This window comes from Loxodonta africana, chromosome 26, assembly GCF_030014295.1.
Source record: "Loxodonta africana isolate mLoxAfr1 chromosome 26, mLoxAfr1.hap2, whole genome shotgun sequence".
NCBI lineage: Eukaryota > Metazoa > Chordata > Mammalia > Proboscidea > Elephantidae > Loxodonta > Loxodonta africana.
The window spans coordinates 46,237,722-46,256,755 of NC_087367.1; the positions used below are offsets into that span (position 1 = coordinate 46,237,722).

General features: G+C 42.7%; 1 protein-coding gene across 1 annotated transcript in view; it reads right to left on the reverse strand.

The window, feature by feature from the left end:
* Positions 1-19,034, reverse strand: part of BFSP2 (beaded filament structural protein 2) — an 85,870-nt gene that overhangs the window by 40,316 nt on the left and 26,520 nt on the right. Inside the window, exon 2 of the mRNA XM_064277303.1 lies at positions 7,779-7,861. Coding sequence (XP_064133373.1) covers positions 7,779-7,861 — 83 coding nt within the window. The remainder of the gene's footprint in view (positions 1-7,778; positions 7,862-19,034) is intronic.

Consider the following 19,034-nt stretch of genomic DNA (forward strand, 5'->3'; position numbering starts at 1 on the left):
ATAAGGTTTTCCATTTCTTTAGCAAATGTTGTTGGTATTTGCATTGGGATTGCATTGTATTTGTAAATCACTTTGGGTAGAATTGTCATTTACACAATGGTGAGTCTACCTATCCATGAGCATGGTATGTTTTTCCATTTATGTAGCTCTGTTTTGGTTTCTTGCAGTAGTGTTTTGCAGTTTTCTTTGTATAGGTCTTCTATATTCCTGGTTAGATTTGTTCCTAAGTGTTTTATTTTTTTAGGGGCTATTATAAATGGTATTGTTTTCCTGATTTCCTTTTCATCATTCTCTTTATTGGTGTTTAGGAATCCAACTGCTGCTTATCTTGTATCCTGCTACTCTGCTGAATCTTTCTACCAGTTCAGTAGTCTTCTCATGGAGTTTTTTGGGTTTTCTATATATAGGATCATATCTTCTGCAAATAGGGACAGTTTAACTTCTTCATTACTGATTTGGATGCCTTTATTTCTTTTTCTTGCCTTATTGCTCTAGCTAGAACTTCCAGCACAATGTTAAATAGGAGTGGTGATAAAGGGCATCCTTGTCTTGATCCTGTTTTCCAGGGGAATGTTTTCAGCCTCTCCCCATTAAGAATGATGTTGGCCATTGGTTTTTCATAGATGACCTTTATTATGTTGAGAAATTTCCCTTCTCTACCTATTTTATTGAGAGTTTTTATCAGGAACGGGTGTTAGACTTTGTCGAATGCCTTTTGTGCATTGATGGAGATGATCACATGATTCTTCCCTTTTATTTATGTGGTGGATTATGTTGATTGATTTTCTAATGTTGAACCATCCTTGCATACCTGGTGTCATGGATTGAATCAAAACCAAAAAAACCAAACTCGTTGCCATTGAGTCGATTCATGTCCCCACAAAATATGTGTATTAACTTGGTTAGGTCATGATTCCCAGTATTCTGTGGTTGTCCTCCATTTTGTGATTGTAACTTTATGTTGAGAGGATTAGGTTGGGATTGGAGTTTCCCTGGGGTGTGGCCTGCATCACCTTTTATCTCTCAAGAGATAAGAGGGAAAGGATGCAAGCAGAGTTGAGGACCTCATACCACCAAGAAAGCAGCATCAGGAGCAGAGTGTGTCCTTTGGACACGGGGTCCCTGCACCTGAGAAGCTCCTCAACCAGGGGAAGATTGAGGACAAAGGCCTTCCTCCAGAGCTGACAGAGAGAGAAAGGCCTTCTCTGGAGCCAACACCCTGAATTTGGACTTGTAAACTACTAGATTGTGAGGAAATAAATTTCACTTTGTTAAAGCCATCCACTTGTGGTATTTCTGTTATAGGAGCACTAGATAACGAAGGCCCCTGGTATGAATTTTACTTGGTCGTGGTATGTTATTTTTTTGATATGATGCTGAAGCTGAATTCTATTGGCTAGAATTTTGTTGAGAATTTTTTCATCTATATTCATGAGAGATATTGGTCTGTAATTTTCTTTTTTTTATGGTATCTTTCCCTGGTTTTGGTATTAGGGTTATGCTGGCTTCATAGAATGAATTCAGCAGTATCACTTCCTTTTCTATGTTCTGGCATAAGCTCTTCTCTGAATGTTTGGTAGCATTCTCCAATGAAGCAGTCTGGGCCAGGGTTTTTTTTTTTTTTTTTTTTAATTACTGTTTCAATCTCTTCTCTTGTTATGGGTCTGCTCAGATTTTCAACATCATTTTCTGTTAGTTTGGATAGGTGCTGTGTCTCTAGAAATTTGTCCATTTTTTCTAGGTTTTCAAATTTGTTGGAGTATAGTTTTTTGTAATACTCTGTTATGATCCTTTTTATTTCAGTTGGATCCTTTATAATGTCCCCCATTTCATTTCTTATTTGGGTTATTTGCATCCTCTCCTGTTTTTCTTTTGTCAGTTTGGCCAGTGGTTTGTCGATTTTGTTGATCCTTTCAGAGAACCGACTTTCGGGTTTGTTAATTTGTTCTATTATTTTTCTATTCTCTATTTCATTTATTTCTGCTCTAATCTTTATTATTTCCTTTATTCTGGTGGCTGTGGGCTCCTTTTTCTGTTCTCTTTCTATTTGTTCAAGTTGTGTAGCTAACGTTTTGATTTTGTCCCTTTCTTCTTTTTTTGATGTGTGCATCTGTTGCTATAAATTGACCTCTGAGGACTGCCTTTGCTGTGTCCCAAAGGTTTTGGTATGATGTGTTTTTACTCTCATTTGATTCTAAGAATTTTTTGATTCCATCTCTGATTTCTTCTATTACCCAGTGGTTTTTAAGCATGGTGTGATTCAATTTCCATGTAATTGATTTTTTTTTCCTTACTCTTCCTGTTGTTAATTTCTACTTTGATTGCATTTCAATCAGAGGAGATACCCAATATTTTGGATTTTGTTGAGGGTTGGTCTGTAGCCTAAGATGTGGTCTATTCTGGAGAAAGAATGCGTACTTTGCAGCTGCTGGGTGGAGTATTCTATATATGTCTATGAGGTCATGTTGGCTGATTGTGCTCTTTAGCTCTTCTGTATCTTTGTTGAGTTTCTTTCTAGATGTTCTGCTCCTTACTGAGAGTGGTATATTGAAGTCTTCTACTACTATTGTGGAGCTGTTAGAGTTTGTTTTATGTATTTTGGAGCCCTGTCATTGGGTGCGTAGATATTTATTACAGTTAAGTCTTCATGATGGATTGTCCCTTTAATCATTATGTAGTGCCCTTCTTTGTCTTTTGTGGCAGGTTTTGTTTTAAAGTTTATTTTATCTGAGATTAGTATTGCCACTCCTGCTGTTTTTTGGTAGTTATTTGCTTGATATATTTTTTTCCATCCTTCAATTTTTAATATATTTACATCTTTGTTTCTAAGGTGTGTCTCTTGTAGACAGCATATTGATGGATCCCATTTTTTTTTTTTTTGTCCATTCTGTCACTCTGTGTCTCTTTATGGGTGCATTTAGGCCATTTACATTCAGTGTAATTATTGATAGGTGTGAGTTTATTGCTGTCATTTTGTAGTGTTTTTTATATGGTGCTGACTTTTTCCTTATTCCTGTTATTATCCTGTGCTGAATTCTTTTTGCTCGTGGGTTTCTTTTTCATCTCTTTTGTTTTTGTAGATTTTGTTTTTATTGAGACTTTATGTTTTTCGTCTGTATTTTGATGAGTAGATTTGTTAACTCTTTGTGTTTACCTTCAGACTTACCCTTATCTTCCTAGGTTTGAACCAGTCTATTATTAATTGGTATTGCTTTGCCTTCCTCTACATTAAAAAGTTCTATACCTACACCATTTATTCCCTCTTTTATTGTTCTGATGTTGTCATTTACAGAATAACCTCTCTGGTTCCATGTTGTAATTCTTTTGGTTTTGGATAGTTCTTGAGAGTTTATTTCCTAGGTTGGTATCTGGTGGGTACAATCTTGCATCCTAGATTCAAGCTGTGACCTGATGTTTGTTCTCAGACCAAAGGACTCCCTTTAATAATTCTTCTAAGTTTGGTTAGGTTTTTACATATCCCCTTAATTTATGTTTATCTGGAAATGTCCTAATTTCACCATCATATTTGAATGAAAGTTTTGCAGGAAATGTATTCATGGTTAGCAATTTTTTTCTTTCAAGATTTTATATATGTCATCCCATTACCTTTTTGCCTGCGTGGTTTCTGACGAATAATCAGAGCTTAGTCCTATTGTTTACCCTTTGTATGTGACTTTTTTTTTCTCAAGTTGCTCTCGGGATTCTTTCTTTGGTTTTAGCCAGTGTGATTATGATATGCCTTGGTGATTTTCTTTTGGGGTCTATCCTATATGGGGTTCGGTCAGCTTTTCATCATTCAAGATATATGGGAAATTTTCTGTCAGCAGTTCTTCCATGATCTTCTCTGTGTTTTCCATTTTCTCCCCTTATTCTGGAACTCCAATCATTTGCAAATTTTTGCTTTTGATTTTATCCCACATAATTTTCAGGGTTTCTTCATTTTTCTTTGTTCTTTTTTCTGATTTTTCCTCAAATCATGTTGTATCCAAGTGTTTGTCTTCAGTTTTGCTGATCTTGTCTTCCATCATTTCAAGCCTGTTCCTCAGCCCTTCTATGACACTGTCCATTTCTGAAATCTTGTTTATCTTTTGGATTATAATTACTGTTTTTGTATGATTTTTAGTTGTGAATTTATTTTTGGCATTTTATTCCTGTATTATTTTCCTGAATTCTTCCATTTTTTTTGTCTGTATTTTCCATGAATTTGTCTGCCTTTTCCATGAATTTGTCTATTTTTTTCCACATTTTTGTCTGCATTTTGCTTCAACTCTTGGATAGGTCTGAATATTAGAAATTTGAATTCTCTATCAGGTAGTTCTAGTTCCTCTTCTTCTACTGGAAAGTCATCTGGTGTTTTATTTTGGATGCCTGCTGGAACCATTCTGTCCTATTTTTAAAAATATGTTTTGATATTGTCTGCTGTCTTCAGGACATTCAGTAGTTATTTTCTTTGTTTGTTGATTGTAGACCTGTTTGTTTCTTCCTTCTTTTTTGTTTTATTTGGTTATGTCCAAGCTGGTAGACTGTGCATCCTTTGTTGTTTACTCGTCTGTGGTCATAATTCTTTTCACCTCCTCGTCCAATGGGCAGGGCCAGTCAGTCAGCTTTGGTGCAGCAGGGCAGGTCCAGCTGAAAGCGAGGTGCTGGGGTGGGTTGTTCGTGGCACATATGAGGGCCTACAGGGTGGGCTGGGAATCAGTGCTGGGCAGGTTCCAGTAGGCCATGCCTGTGCTGCTCAGGGGCATGCAGTTCAGTGCATGGCACAAGCAGGCAAGAAGGAGGGGGAGGTTGTGATGTGTGGAGCTAATATGAGTATGGGAAAGAGAAGAGAGAGGAGAGAGAAAGGGGAGCCATAAAAAAAAAAGAGTGCTAAGGGAGCTTGCCATTGGAGTGGATAGATGAGAAACTGAGAAATGGAGAAAACAAAAGGGAAGAAAAGAAGAAAAAACAAAAAAACTAGATGAAAATTTGGAAGGAAAGAAAAGCCCCAAGGGGTCCCACCAGTGTGGCTGCAAAGACCAAGGAGTGGCACCCAGGCTGAGGAGTATAGACTGGGTAGAGGGGGCATAAATGTCACAGAGTGCCAGGTATTCAAGAGACAGGAAAAAGGATAAGTGCAGAGAGATGAGAACCAAGAAATGAGGAAAGCGGGAAAGGGAAAAAAGGGAAAAGAGAAAAGAAATGCCCCCAGGGATCCCACCTATGTGGATGTGCAGATTGAGGGAGTGGCTCCTAAGTTGTGCAGTGCAGCCTGGCTAGTAGGGGCTCCCAAACCATGAAAAGAAAAAGAAAACAAACAAATAAACAGAACAAAACAAAGAAAGAAAAAAAAAAAGCCCCAGAATCCCACCAGCGTGGTGTTGTGGGTCGGGGAAGTGGTTCTCCAGTTGAGCGGCACTTCACAGCCTTTCAAGAGGAAGCAAAGATGGCACACAGAGCCAGTTGTTTGAGAGAAAGGAGAGGAAGGTGGTGGAAGGTATGGAAGTAACCAAAAGAAACAGAAAAAAGCAACATCACCAACAGAAAAATGGCACTCAGGGAGCCAGCCAGTGTGGGCAGGGTGAATCCAAGCAGTCCAGAGCCAAAGCAGTTGCCTCTGAGCCAGGAGACTGTGGCTGGAGGGAAGCAGAGAAGGTGGGGGGGGGGGAGGAAAGACAGGCAGGGGTTGGGAAAGCGTATATCGTTGGTTACTGGGTGGTCTGTCTCCTACTGGGAACTTTGTGAAGCTACTTTCCCGTACTCCCTTTCCACCGATCTCCAATGTGGGTGGGGTGAATCCATGCAGCACAGACACTGCACTTCCTGGCCAGCCAAGCCACTGCTGCCAGCCAGAAAACACAGACGTAGATCAGCAGGGAGAGGATGGGGGGTGGGAAAGCGTGTATCTCTGGGTACCAGGTGCTCTGTCTCCTGCTGGGAGCTCTGTGAAGCTGCTTTTCCATGCCTCCTGTCTGCCGATCTCCTACAGGAGTCCAAGATGGCAAATCCGTGCTGTGTCAGTTGATAGGGAACCTCCACACGTATCTCTTCTTTCTCTCTGTTCTCTGTCAGTTTCTTATTTCATTTGGTGCTTGGCTGAGTTCTTTATCACTTCATTTGACACTTCAGGTTCCAGGACTGATGTTTGTCTCTGTTTTGCTTAGTTTTTCGGGTCTGTGCTGTGGAGGGATGGTGTGGTGCTTCTGTCTATGGCACCATATTGGCCAGAAATTGGCTTCTATCTTTTAATAGTATAGTAAATTATCAGTGGCCAGGGGGATGTCTCACTTCTTTGTGTTCCTGTGACCTTGGCTAGCACAGAAGCCCTGGCTGCCTGAGAGTCACCTTGGTCCAAGAGTGGCCTCTAGTGGAGGTCTAGTTAGCAGGTGGAGAAAGGAAATGATGAAAGGTGTGATGGGGTGGTAGAGATTCTCCTTCTCACCACAATACCTTTCTTATCAAAGATTGTGGGGTCAGTCTTTCCCAAAGGCCTCCAATTAAATGCCTTTCTTCTTTTGTCCTGATCAATTTAGGGAAACAGTCCTTCGAATAACAATGCCAATCACCCATCCATTTGCTTAATTTCCAGGAGGCCCTTCCCCACAAGATAATCTCAGAATTACTGTGTTCATCCATAAAAGTGTCTTCTTCATTTTGCTTCTCCATTAGGCCAGTGTTTTCCAAACTTCACTCGCGTTTATGATTTTGCTCTAAATGCTTATCTGCAGGGCCATCATTTACTTAACATTTCCCAATAAATTTATACATACTTAAAAAGTATTTTTTAAATAAATAAATTTTAGAAGCTGTTTATATAAACTCGTTACTCTAAGTGATGCTATTGTAAGTGTGAAAACAGTCTCATGGGTTATAAACAGAAGGTAACTATATACATAACTATTAAAAATAAAATGCTTATCCTTATGGATTAAAGTGATCTGCATCAGCAGTATACACACCACACTCTAGGGAACACTGTATTAGACTTCAAAGAAGTGGTTTCCAGGCCTGGATGCGCATTGAGACCACCTGGTAAGCTTTTAAAAAGACTGAGGTCTGTGCCCCACCCCCAAAGACCCTGACTTAATTAGTCTGTGGGGCTTGTGCGCTGACATTTTAAGTGCCCCGCGTAATTCCAATGTGCAGTCATGGCTGAGAATCACTGCTCTAAACCTGTGGTTCTCAAAGTGTGGTACCAGGACCAGCAGAATAGGCATCACCAGGAACTTGTTATAAATGCACATTCTTGGGCCCCACCCCAGATCTGCTGAAACAGAAACTGGGGCTGGCAATCTGTGTTTTCTGTAAGTCCCCCCCCCCGCCACGCCCCCCGCCAGGTGATTCTGAAGCATACTAGAGTTTGAGAACCTCTGCTCTAAACAAAGCCCTTGGGACCTCATTTGTGTATACAAAAAGAGGTTGAGCTAGGCAATCTCGGCTCTGAATCCTCCAGGACCTTTGTAATCTCACCCCAGCCTCTCTGAGGTAGGGGGTAAATGAGGCATGCTCCAGAACAGCATTATCCCAGGAATCCAGGAGTATGGAGGGGCTGTCCTCTTTGCAGTAAAGCATTAAAGTTCGCCAACAAAAAACCATTGCTATGGAGTCAGTTTTGACTCATGGTGACCCCATGTGTGTCAGAGCAGAGCTGTACCTCATAGGGTTTTCAATGGCTGATTTTTTGGAATTAGAGAGCCAGGGCTTTCTTCTGAGGCTCCTCTAGGTGGACTCGAACTGCCAACCTTTCAGGTAACAGCCGAATGTGTCGTAGCCATTTACACCACCCAGTAGAGTGTTACCTCTCTTTAAAGTCTTCCGCCCCCGCCTGGATATTCTCTGTCAGCAGCATGAGCCGGGCATTTTCCAAGACAGCCTCACCCACCTAGAATGATCACACACACCAAAGAAGACAAGGTCACCGGGGATATCTTCTGTCACTTACCACCCTGACTCACACTGGGCACAGTTCTAAGGCTCTGGGTAACTTGGAGTACCTTTCTTTCTTTTTTTTTTAATTGTGCTTTAGGTGAAAGTTTACAGCTCAAGTTAATTTCTCATACAAAAATTTATACACGTATTGTTATGTGACCCTAGTTGTTATCTGTATCATATGACAGCACACTCTCCCCTTCCACCCTGCGTTTCTTGTGTCCATTCACCCAGCTCCTATCTCTTTCTGCTTTCTCATCCTGCCTCCAGACAGGAGCTGCTCATTTATCTCATGTGTTTGCTTGAACTAAGAAGCACACTCTTTACGAGTATCATAAAAGTTTTATAGTCCATTATAATCTCTGTCTGAAGAGTTGTTGCAGCACCTTTCTTATAGCAAATATTTTTAGAATTAAAAATATGTCTCTCTTAAAGAAGGGGGAGCAGATTAGCAAACAATAAATTAGCACAAAATATGATGTCTTCTAAGAGGTTTTAGGGTTGGGTTTTTGGAGCAAAAAGATGATTCAAAGGCAGACGTGTTCACAGCTTGTCATGGGGGTGAGATTTCAGCTCTCTAGGGAAGAGCACCTGGCTCCTTAAATGACACCCCACTGGCTTTACTTAGTGGCTTTTAGCATTCCTGGTCACGGACTTACAGTGATTGCATTTTCAGCCATCTCTCTGCTTTTCCAGAACTATCTGACTCTAAATATGGTAGAGGATACCAAAACCAGTTGCTGTCAGGTTGACTCTGACCCATGGTGACTCTTTTTTCCAAGGCACCCCTGGGTGGACTGAAACCTCCAACCTTTCGGTTAGCAGCCAAACTCTTTAAAAGTTTAGCTCCTTGCCACCCAGCAACTCCATTGTAGTGGATACCAAAACCCACTGCCGTCGGGTCCATTCCAACTCATAGCTGCCCTACAGAACTGAGTAGAACTGCCCCATAGACCTTCCAAGGAGTGCCTGGCAGATTCAAACTGCTGACCTCTTGGTTAGCAGCCGTAGCACTTAACCACTATGCCACCAGGGTTTCCAAATAGATTTTTCTAAATGTGCCTTCTAGGAGGCTCGTGCAGCTCTAGAGCTGGAGACCTTCCTGTTTTAGCTGTTACGGAGTAACAACCAGGTTTTTATTCCAGCCTCAAGCAGAGGCTAATTGCATGCTCTGACTTGCCAAAGTACAGCTTGCTGGCCATGGACAGGGATCCTAAAATAAATCAACAGTCTCCACCATGTAGCCATAGACAGTCCATCGCTATTCTCTCCCAGTAGCCCTCAGCTGAGCAGAAGCAATGTCCTTTCCAGTGTTAGTGGTTCGTTAGCCTCTTGGCTGTAGAAAAGGCCAGTCAGGTGGTATTGTGAAGGTTAGGGCCTTGGCTGAGGACTGGTATGGTGGCCCAGCGGGTGAAGGCCAAAAGGAAAGCTTGCAGTGACAGCAGGCTGCCGTGGAGCAGGAAACAGCCTTGTCACTACCTGGGAAAACCTTCACATCTTCCCCAGGGCTGAGGACAGGAAGGGAAAGGGAAAGGAAGCTATGTTTACTAAGCACCTACAGATGTGCCCAGCTGTGTGCTGGAGCTGGCTTGCGCTGGCTTGTATGGGCTCACGAAACCTGATTGTTAAATTTTCAGGAGTTTTGGGCCCTGGTTGTTAAACATAGCCATCATTAAAGAATAAATCATGCAAAGTTAAAATTAAATAAATTATACTAGAAACAAAGGTAAAAATATTCAAAATTCGCCACTAACAAATTGTTTTACTATGTTGGACTATTCCCTCTGTTCTTGAGAGGTTATTTGTGTCTATTTTATCTGTATGGTAGAAACACTACTCAATGGTGAGCCGTTGTGCATCCTTCCAAATTTTGCATTCAGTGACAGCATGTTGGTAGCTTGAAATCACCTCTGGCGAGAGTAGTTACACCAAGGAAATTGGAAAACACTATACATTTCTTACGCCACACACACTGAACTAGATACTTAACATTCATGACTCATTCAATGCCTTTAAAGTTGGTAAAAACCCACCCATTTTACAGATGCTGCTGCTGAGGCTCAGAGAGCTTAATTGCCCAAAATCACACAGCTGGAAAATGGCAGAGCCAGAATGCCAAATCAGATCAACAGGACTTGAAAGCATGCATATTTTTGAAATCAGCTTTGGAAGCTAAAAGGCATATTGAACTCAAGAGAGAGACTCTGTTGTGGAGGATTTTGTTCTTTTTCCTGTAACATGGAACACCCAGGACTCCTGGTTCTTACTTGGACTGCATCATGAAGATAACAGACAAGTCTCCTGCACTGGGTATGAGGCTGCTAAACCACACACCCCACCCCACCCCACCCCACCCCACCCCACCCCATCCCACCCCACCCCACCCCACCCCACCCCACACCACACCATCTCCTGCTCCAAATCTAGAGCTTTCATTTCAGAGCCCATAAGCTGAGAAGAGTTGGAGGCAGACCTGTGGGTCCAGCTTTGAGGGCCCAGAGGACTCGTGCTGCTGAGAACTTTGCCATCAAGCCCCAGAGCAGAAAGATCTTTTGTATTTAAAACCTCGAGAAGATATTCATTAGTTAGTTGTCTGATCTTCTTTAATTCATGGTCGAAGTGGATGCAAGTTCACTTTGCCTCACCAATCAACTTTTCTTTCCCAGGGAGAAGGTAATAAAAACACTGAATATAAGATGTATTAGTCAACGGGCTGATGCTATGAAGACAAGTATACTTACTCACGACCCTGGAACCACTCCTGCCCTCCTTTCTATTTGGAAAAAAAAAGTATAAGCTAATTTAATAGACCCTGTCAAGGGAAAACTTGAAGGGTGAGCAAGCTGGCAGCTTGCCACATGGCCTGATGGGAGGCCACAGGGAGGTCCTCTCCTCCAACCCTTGCTCCTACCAGCCCAACAGAGCCTGCAATTCCACACCAGCTACAAGTCTTCAGGCAGGTCTCCTTTAAAAAAGGCCCATTGTTTGCCAGAGCAGTGTAAGTGTGAATTGCTATGTGAGATTAGCTGGCCTTGAGGGAGTGGGATTCGGGACCAGTAAATTTTGATGGAAAGGGAAACAAGCAATACCTTCACGGCATAAAATTCTGCCCAGGCAGAGCAGCGTGGGTTGAGCAGCAGGGGAGTGCGTAGCCAGAGGTTAAGGTAGGTCGTGGGGCATGTTCTGGTCGGGAGGGGTGGCCATGGGCTCCGCCAGATGAAACTGCTCTCGGCTTGTCATGAAGCAGTCTCAGTTTACTTCCCCAGTTCTATCTTCCTCTGTTCCTCAGTGGTTCTCAAAGTGTGGTCCCTGGACCAGCAGTGTAAGTGTCACCTGAGAACTAGTGAGAAATGCAAATTCTCAGACTTTACCTCAGGTCTATGCGTCAGCCTCCCTGGGGGTGGGTCCCAGCAATCTCTGTGTGTGTGTTTTAACAAGCTTTCCAAGGATATTCTGATGCACACTCAACTTTGAGAAATGCTACTTTGTACAGACCTGCCTCCCAGCTTATTTATGCTGTCTCCCATGCTGCGCCTGGAGCTCATATCCTTGCATGTGCTGTTGCCCATATCTAGAACACCCCACACACCCCAGCCTTTGATGCCTGAGAAATCCTGCCCCACGTTAAGGCTCACCTCAAATACGGCTTCCTCTACAAAGCCTTTTTATTCATTTGTTCTTGCCTTAATTTCTTCAGAACTTAATTATTGTCTACTCTGTGTCAGGCTCTGTGCTGGCTGTGGGGGAATCAGCAGCTATTGTAGGAAATGAAGTTTAAAAGTTAGACAAAGGCCAAGTCATTGACGGGAGGACTAGGAGACGATGGCAAGGAGATGGGATTTCCTGGGAAGCCACTGAAAGGTTTTGAGCAGGGCACAGATGTCATCTGTATTAAGTAGATCCCTCTAACTGCTGTGGGGAGGGTGTATGGTGGAGGGGCAGGAAGGGACACCATGGAACCAGAAAGGAAGCTCTTGCAATAGCCCAGGGAGAGATGCTGGTGGCTTTGACTTGGGTGGTTGTAGGGAAGGTGGAGAGAAGCAGACAGGTTTAAAACCTATTGGGAGGGATGGAACAGATAGTATTTGGTGATGGAATGGCCTTGGAAAGAGTTCTTGCTGTTGTTAGGTGCTGTCTAGTTGGTTCTGATTCATGGAGGCTCTATGTGCAATAGAAAGAAACACTGCCCGGTCCTGCACCATCCTCACAATAGTTGTTATGCTTGAGCCCATTGTTGCAGCCACTGTGTCAGTCCATCTGGTTGAGGGTCTTCCTCTTTTTCGCTGACCCTGTACTTACCAAGCATGAGGTCCTTCTCCAGGGACTGGTCCCTCCTGATGACATGCCCAAAGTATGTGAGATGAAGTCTCGCCATCCTTGCTTCCAAGGAGCACTCTGGCTGTACTTCTTCCAAGATAAACTTGTTTGTTTTTCTGGCAGTCCATTGTATAGTCAGTATTCTTTGCCAACACCATAATTCAAAGGCATCAGCTCTTCTGTTTTCTTTATTCATTGTCTAGCTTTCACATGCATATGAGGTGACTGAAAATATCATGGGTTGGGTCAGTTCTCAATGTGACATCTTTACTTTTCAGCACTTTAAAAAGATCATTTTTTTTAAAATTGTGCTTTAAGTGAAAGTTTACAAATCAAGTCAGTCTGTCATACAAAAACTTGTATATACCTTGCTATGTATTCCTAGTTGCTCTCCCCCTAACGAGACAGCACATACCTCCCCTCCACCCTGCATTCCCCATGTCAATTCAGCTGGCTCCTGTCCCCCTTTGCCTTCTCATCTTGCCTCCAGAGAGAAACTGCCCACGTAGTCTCATGTGTCTACTTGAGCCAAGAAACTCACTCATCACTAGGATCATTTTTTGTTTTATAGTCCAATCTAATCCCTGTCTGAAGAGTTGGGTTTGGGAATGGTTCCAGTCTTGGGCTAACAGAAGGTCTGGGGACCATGACCTCCGGGGTTCCTCTAGTCTCAGTCAAACCACTGAGTCTGGTCTTTTTAGCAAAATTTGAGGTCTGCATCCCGCTGTTCTCCTGCTCCCTCAAGGATTCTCTGTTGTGTTCCCTGTCAGGCAGTCATATGTTATAGCCAGGCACCATCTAGTTCTTCTGGTCTCAGGCTGATGGAGTCTCTGGTTTATGTGGCTCTTTCTGTCTCTTGGGCTCATAATTACCTTGAGTCTTTGGTGTTCTTCATTCTCCGTTGCTCCAGGTGGATTGAGACCAATTGTTGCATCTTAGATGGCCACTTGCTAGTGTTTAAGACCCCAGATGCCACTAACCGAAGTGGGATGCAGATGTTTTCTTAATAGATTTTATTATGCAAATTGACCTAGATGTCCCCTGAAACCATGGTCCCCAGACCCCCGCCCCTCCTACTCTGGCCTTTGTTCAGTTGTATTCAGGAAACTTCTTTGCTTTTGGTTTAGTCCAGTTGTGCTGACGTCTCCTATATTGTGTGTCGTCTTTCCTTTCACATAAAACAGTTCTTTCTACTATCTAATTAGTAAATATCCCTCTCCCTCCCTCCCCACCCTCATAACCATCAAAGAATATTTTCTTCTGTGTTTAAACTATTTCTTGAGTTCTTATATAATAGTGGTCTCATACAATATTTGTCCTTTTGCAACTGACTAATTTCACTCAGCATAATGCCTTCCAGATTCCTCCATGTTATGAGATGTTTCATAGATTCATTGTTGTTCTTTATCATTGCATAGTATTCCATTGTGTGAATATACCATAATTTATTTATCCATTCATCCATTGATGGGCATCTTGGTTGTTTCCATCTTTTTGCTATTGTGAACAGTGCTGCAATGAACATGGGTGTGCTTATATCTGCTTGTGTGAAGGCTCTTATTTCTCTAGGATATATTCCAAGAAGTGGGATTGCTGGATCGTATGGTAGTTCTATTTCTAGCTTTTTAGGGAAGAGCCAAATCAATTTCCAAAGTGGTCGTACCATTTTACATTCCCACCAGCAGTGTCTAGGTGTTCCAGTCTCTCCACAACCTCTCCAGCATTTATTATTTTGTGTTTTTTTGATTAATGGCAGCCTTGTTGGAGTGAGATGGAATCTTATTGTAGTTTTGATTTGTAAAGAGGTCTTTTGCAGTAGATTTGCACAATCCAATACGTCGTTTGATTTCTTGTCTGCTGCTTCCAGGGGCATTGACTGTGGATCCAAGGAAAATGAAATTCTTGACAACTTCAATCTTTTCTCCATTTATCATGATGTTGCTTATTGGTCCAGTTGTGATGATTTTTGTTTTCTTTATGTAGAGGTGTAATCAATACTGAAAGGTGTAGTCTTTGATTTTCATCAGCAAGTGCTTCAAGTCCTCTTTGCTTTCAGCAGGCAAGGTTGTGTCACCTGCATATTGCAGGTTGTTAATAAGTCTTCTTCCAATCCTGATGCCCTGTTCTTCATATAGTCCAGTTTCTTGGATTATTTGCTCAGCGTACATATTGAATAAGTATGGTGAAAGGGTATAACCCTGATGCATACCTTTCCTGATTTTAAACCACACAGTATCTCCTTGCTCTATTCAAAGACTACCTCTTGGTCTTCGTACAGGTTCCTCATGAACACGATTAAGTGTTCTAGAATTCCCATTCTTTGCAATGTTACCCTTACGCATAATTTATTATGATCCACACAGTCGAATGCCTTTGCAGAGTCAATAAAACACAGGGAAACTTCTGTCATTCGCTGCTTTTGGCCAGGATCCATCTGAGATCCAGAACAATATCCCTCCTTCTATGTCATCTTCTGAATCCGGCTTGGATTTCTTGAATTTCTGGCAGGTCCCCGTCATTGCTGCAATCATTTTTGAATTATCATTGGCAAAATTTTACTTCTGTGTGATTTTAATGATATTGTTTGATAATTTCTGCATTCTGTTGGATCACTTTTCTTTGGAATGAGCATGTATATGGATCTCTTCCAGTTGGTTGGCCAGGTTTCTTGGTAAAGATGAGTGAGAACCTCTGCCCTGCTGGCATTTGAAATATCAGTGGAATAACTTCCAGCATCACAGCAACATGCAAGGCCCCAGAGTAGGACAACCTGAGAGATGCATGGTGAGAAGGAAGAGTAAGGAAAAGAATCAAGGATGAGCCGTAGGCTTTTAACCTGAGCTCCTAGAGACATGGTGCAGCCTTTGCTGATTCTCTTCCTCCCTCTTGGATCATTCCTGCACCTGAATTGCATCCCACCTGGTGACACAGTATCCTTTCTTACCACGCTTAGTATAAATGCATTACAGACCATGACAGTTTTTTCCTATTTTTGGGACTTAGTGCCTCCACTCACCAGCTTGGGCCTGTTACTTAGGGTAAGTAACTTGACTTCAAGTTTCCTTACCTATAAATGGAGGATAATATTATCCCCTACCACCTAGAGAAGCTGTGATAATTAAATGGGCCAATGAATGTAAAGCCCTCAGCAGACTGCCTGGCACAGAGTCAGTGTGCCATGAATGGTGCCTCTCATTACTATCATTATTTGCCTTTGTGCAGAGCAGTTGTTAAATGACCGTCAAATTGAATTTGATGGTTGGTGCAGTCTGGCACGGTTCCTGTTTAGCTCATCCTGAATGCACACACTGTTGAATGAAGACTTCCATCTGGTGGCTTGGTATTTTTTTCTTTCAGAATTTCCTGTCCATAGTCACTTGAAAAGCCCAGCCCACTGGTCCTCTGATGATAAGGATTTTATTCCTTCCTACTGCAGTCTTCACTGTGGATGTAGTTATTAAACAGAGCTGTGGCTGGCTGAGGAGTTGATCAGCATTGTATTTAAAAGGCAAGGACAAGCAGCATTTTTAAAAGGGTTATTATTTGGGCCTGTCAGGGATTGAAACATGTCCCCCAAAAATATGTGTCCACTTGGCTAGTCCATGACTCCCAGTATTTTGTGATTGTCCACATTTTGTCATCTCTTGTGATTTTCCTATGTATTGTAAATCCTACCTCTATGATGTTAACGAGGCAGGACTCAGCCCACAAGATTAGGTCGTTTTAAACCAATCACTTTTGAGATATGAAAGAGAGAACCGAGCAGAGAGACAGGGCGACCTCGTACAATCAAGAAATAAGAGATGGGAGAAAAGCGCATCCTTTGGACCCAGGGTCCCTGGGCTGAGAAGCTCCTCAACCAGGGAAAACTGATGACAAGGAACTTCCCCCAGAGCCAACAGAGAGAGAAAGCCTTCTCCTGGAGCTGGCACCCTGAATTCGGACTTCTAGCCTCACATAGTGTGAGGGAATAGATTTCTCTTTGTTAAAGCCATCCACTTGTGGTATTTCTATTATAACAGCACTAGATATCCAAGAGAGGGCCCAAGGGTACAATTAATGCTTTATTTGGAGTTGAAAATATTGGCATCCTAGCAGCTAAAGCTAAGGCCTGGGGAGGAGGTGGGCATGGCTGGGCTCCTGGGAGATTGAACTCAGCTGGTGCAGCGATGAGATGCAAGATCCCCTTTGGAAGCCCTTCTCCTGCTTATCGGACATTCAAGTTTAGGACAGATGCTCAGCAGGACTTGCTTCTGTCTATTAGTAAACATGAACTCCTTTTCTGTCCCTAGTGCCCAGTGATACTGCAAAGACCGCCATCTTAGCAAGTCCAACAGATGCTTCTCTGCTCTCATCTTGATCTCCCAGCTGCATTTGTCACAGGAGATGTACTTTTCTCTCTTACTTCCATGACCCCACTATCTCCAGCAGTTCCTTCTACCACACTGACCATTCTTTCTCAGTCTCCTTTGCTAGGCCTTTCTCCTTCATCTGACCTTTAAATGCTAGATTTCCTCAGCTTTGGGTCTTAAGTTCCTTCTCTTTATCTGTACTCTTTCCCTAAGTGATCTGATCTAGTCACATGGACTTAAATATCATCTGTGTGATAATGATGTATGTGTATATATGTACATATGTTGTTGTATATATATGTTGTTGTTAGGTGCCATCAAGTCAGTTCCAACTCATAGCAACCCTATGTACAACAGACACTGCCCAGTTCTGCACCATCCTCACAATCATTGTTACTGTTGAACCCATTTTTGCAGCCACTGTGTCAATTCATCTCTTTGAGGGTCTTCCTCTCTTTGCTGACCCTCTACTTCACCAAGCATGATGTCCTTCTTCAGGGACTGGTCCCTCCTGAGAACACATCCAAAGTATGTGAGATGAAGTCTTGCCATCCTTGCTTCTAAGGAACATTCTGGCTATACTTTTTCCAAGACAGATTTGTTTGTTCTTTTGGCAGTCCATGGTATATTCAATATTCTTCACCAGCACCATAATTCAAAGGCTTCAACTCTTCCTTATTCATTGTCCAGTTTTCACATGCATATGAGGCAATTGAAAACACCATGGCTTGTGTCAGATGCACCTTAGTCCTTAGAGCTATATATAATCTAGCTCAGAGCTTTCTTCTCAACTCCTGACTTGCATATTCACTCCCGTAATGTTTCTCCACTTGGCTGTTTCTCAGACTTCTCAAACTTAACATGTCCCCAAATGGAATTCTTTTTCAAAACTTTCCTTTCCTCACACCTTTTAATCCTTTCCATCTCAGTAAATGGCCCCACCATCTACCCAGTTGCTTTGACAGCAATTGGAGAGTTATCTTGACACCTGACTTTCTTTCATCTCTCACATCTAATCCAACACAACCCAGTAACCAGTGGCAACACAAGTCTAGTCAATTCTACATCCACAGTGTGTCTTAAATCCGTGTACTGCTCTCCATCTCCACTGACATTACCCTGGTACAAGTCACCATCACGGTGTCCTATACCACAGCAACATCCTCCCAACCCTGTGCTTCTGTTTCCTCTAATTCATCCTCTATCCTTTTCAAATCAGATCATGTTATTCCATGAGCCCAATTAAAACTTTCCAAGAGGTGTCTCTTGTGGGTATAATAAAACCCAGACTTCTTAATGGTGGCCTTCAAATGGCTTGTTAATCACCCTTTTGCTCACTAGGCTCCAGCCATTCTGAATTCTGGTCCTTCTGGTCCACACTAGTCTCTCTTCTGCCTTAAGTCCTTAGCATATGTTGACACCTCTGCCTGGACCACTCCTTCCCTCTTCTTTGCATGGTTGGCTCCCCCATCTTTAATGGCACTCACGTCTCTGACTACCTTACCTGAAGTAGAACCTCCCCTTTACTCTCCTCCTCTCTGCCTCTTTAGTTTTTCTTTAAAACCCTTACCATAGCTTGTAATTATTATTACTTTTTACTTAGTGGTATACTAGTTATTTTCTCTGTGTTTCCTACCATAATATGAACTCCTTGAGGTCAGGCACTGCCTTTCTGCCCTGTTTGTCGTTCCATTCTTAGCACAGTGCCTGGCCAGTAGGCATCACTTGAATGAATGAGCCCAGCAATAGTGCCACAGTCTTCATGGAGAACCAAAGCAGGGTAGACCTGGTGCCTACCCTCAGGCTGACCACAACCTGAGAATCACCTGTGACGCCGCCACCCTTTCCCTCATCTCCCAAGTTAAAAAACAAAAACAAAAACAAAACTATCCACTCATCACATAGATGTGCCTCAAATCCATTCCAACTCCATTATCCAGGCTTGATTCAAGCCTTAATTATCTCTTTTCAGGTTTAACCTCATAGTTGTTACCTGGGGAACAGAAAATAAGAAGCCCAAGCACAATGAGTTAAGCTTGTATTGGAAAGTGGAGTGAGGGAAAATGTCTTCAAGTAATGAAGCTCAGCCATCGCAGAGACACTTCACCCCAGCACAGTCTCGGCCATTGGGTATCCAAGGAGAATCAGGGATCCTGAAGGCTAAGGTTGGGTCTCACTCAGAAGGGCCCGAATAATGGACCGTTCTGAGTCTGTACTGCAAATAAGCCTTGACCTCACCATCAGACTGTGTTCTGGCCAAAGAAAGAGTGTGTTCATAGGAGTCAGGTGAGCATGGAGTGAAAGCCAGACTGGTGAGTGGTATTCATCACCACTGCTGTGCAGACAAGAATACCTTGGTCCCCAGAGGAGCTTTGATGAGGACGAAGTTCCTTTGTCCTCCCCCTCCCAGTGAGCCTCTCCGCCCCTCTAAGTTCTGGTTCTGGGCTCACTTAGCAT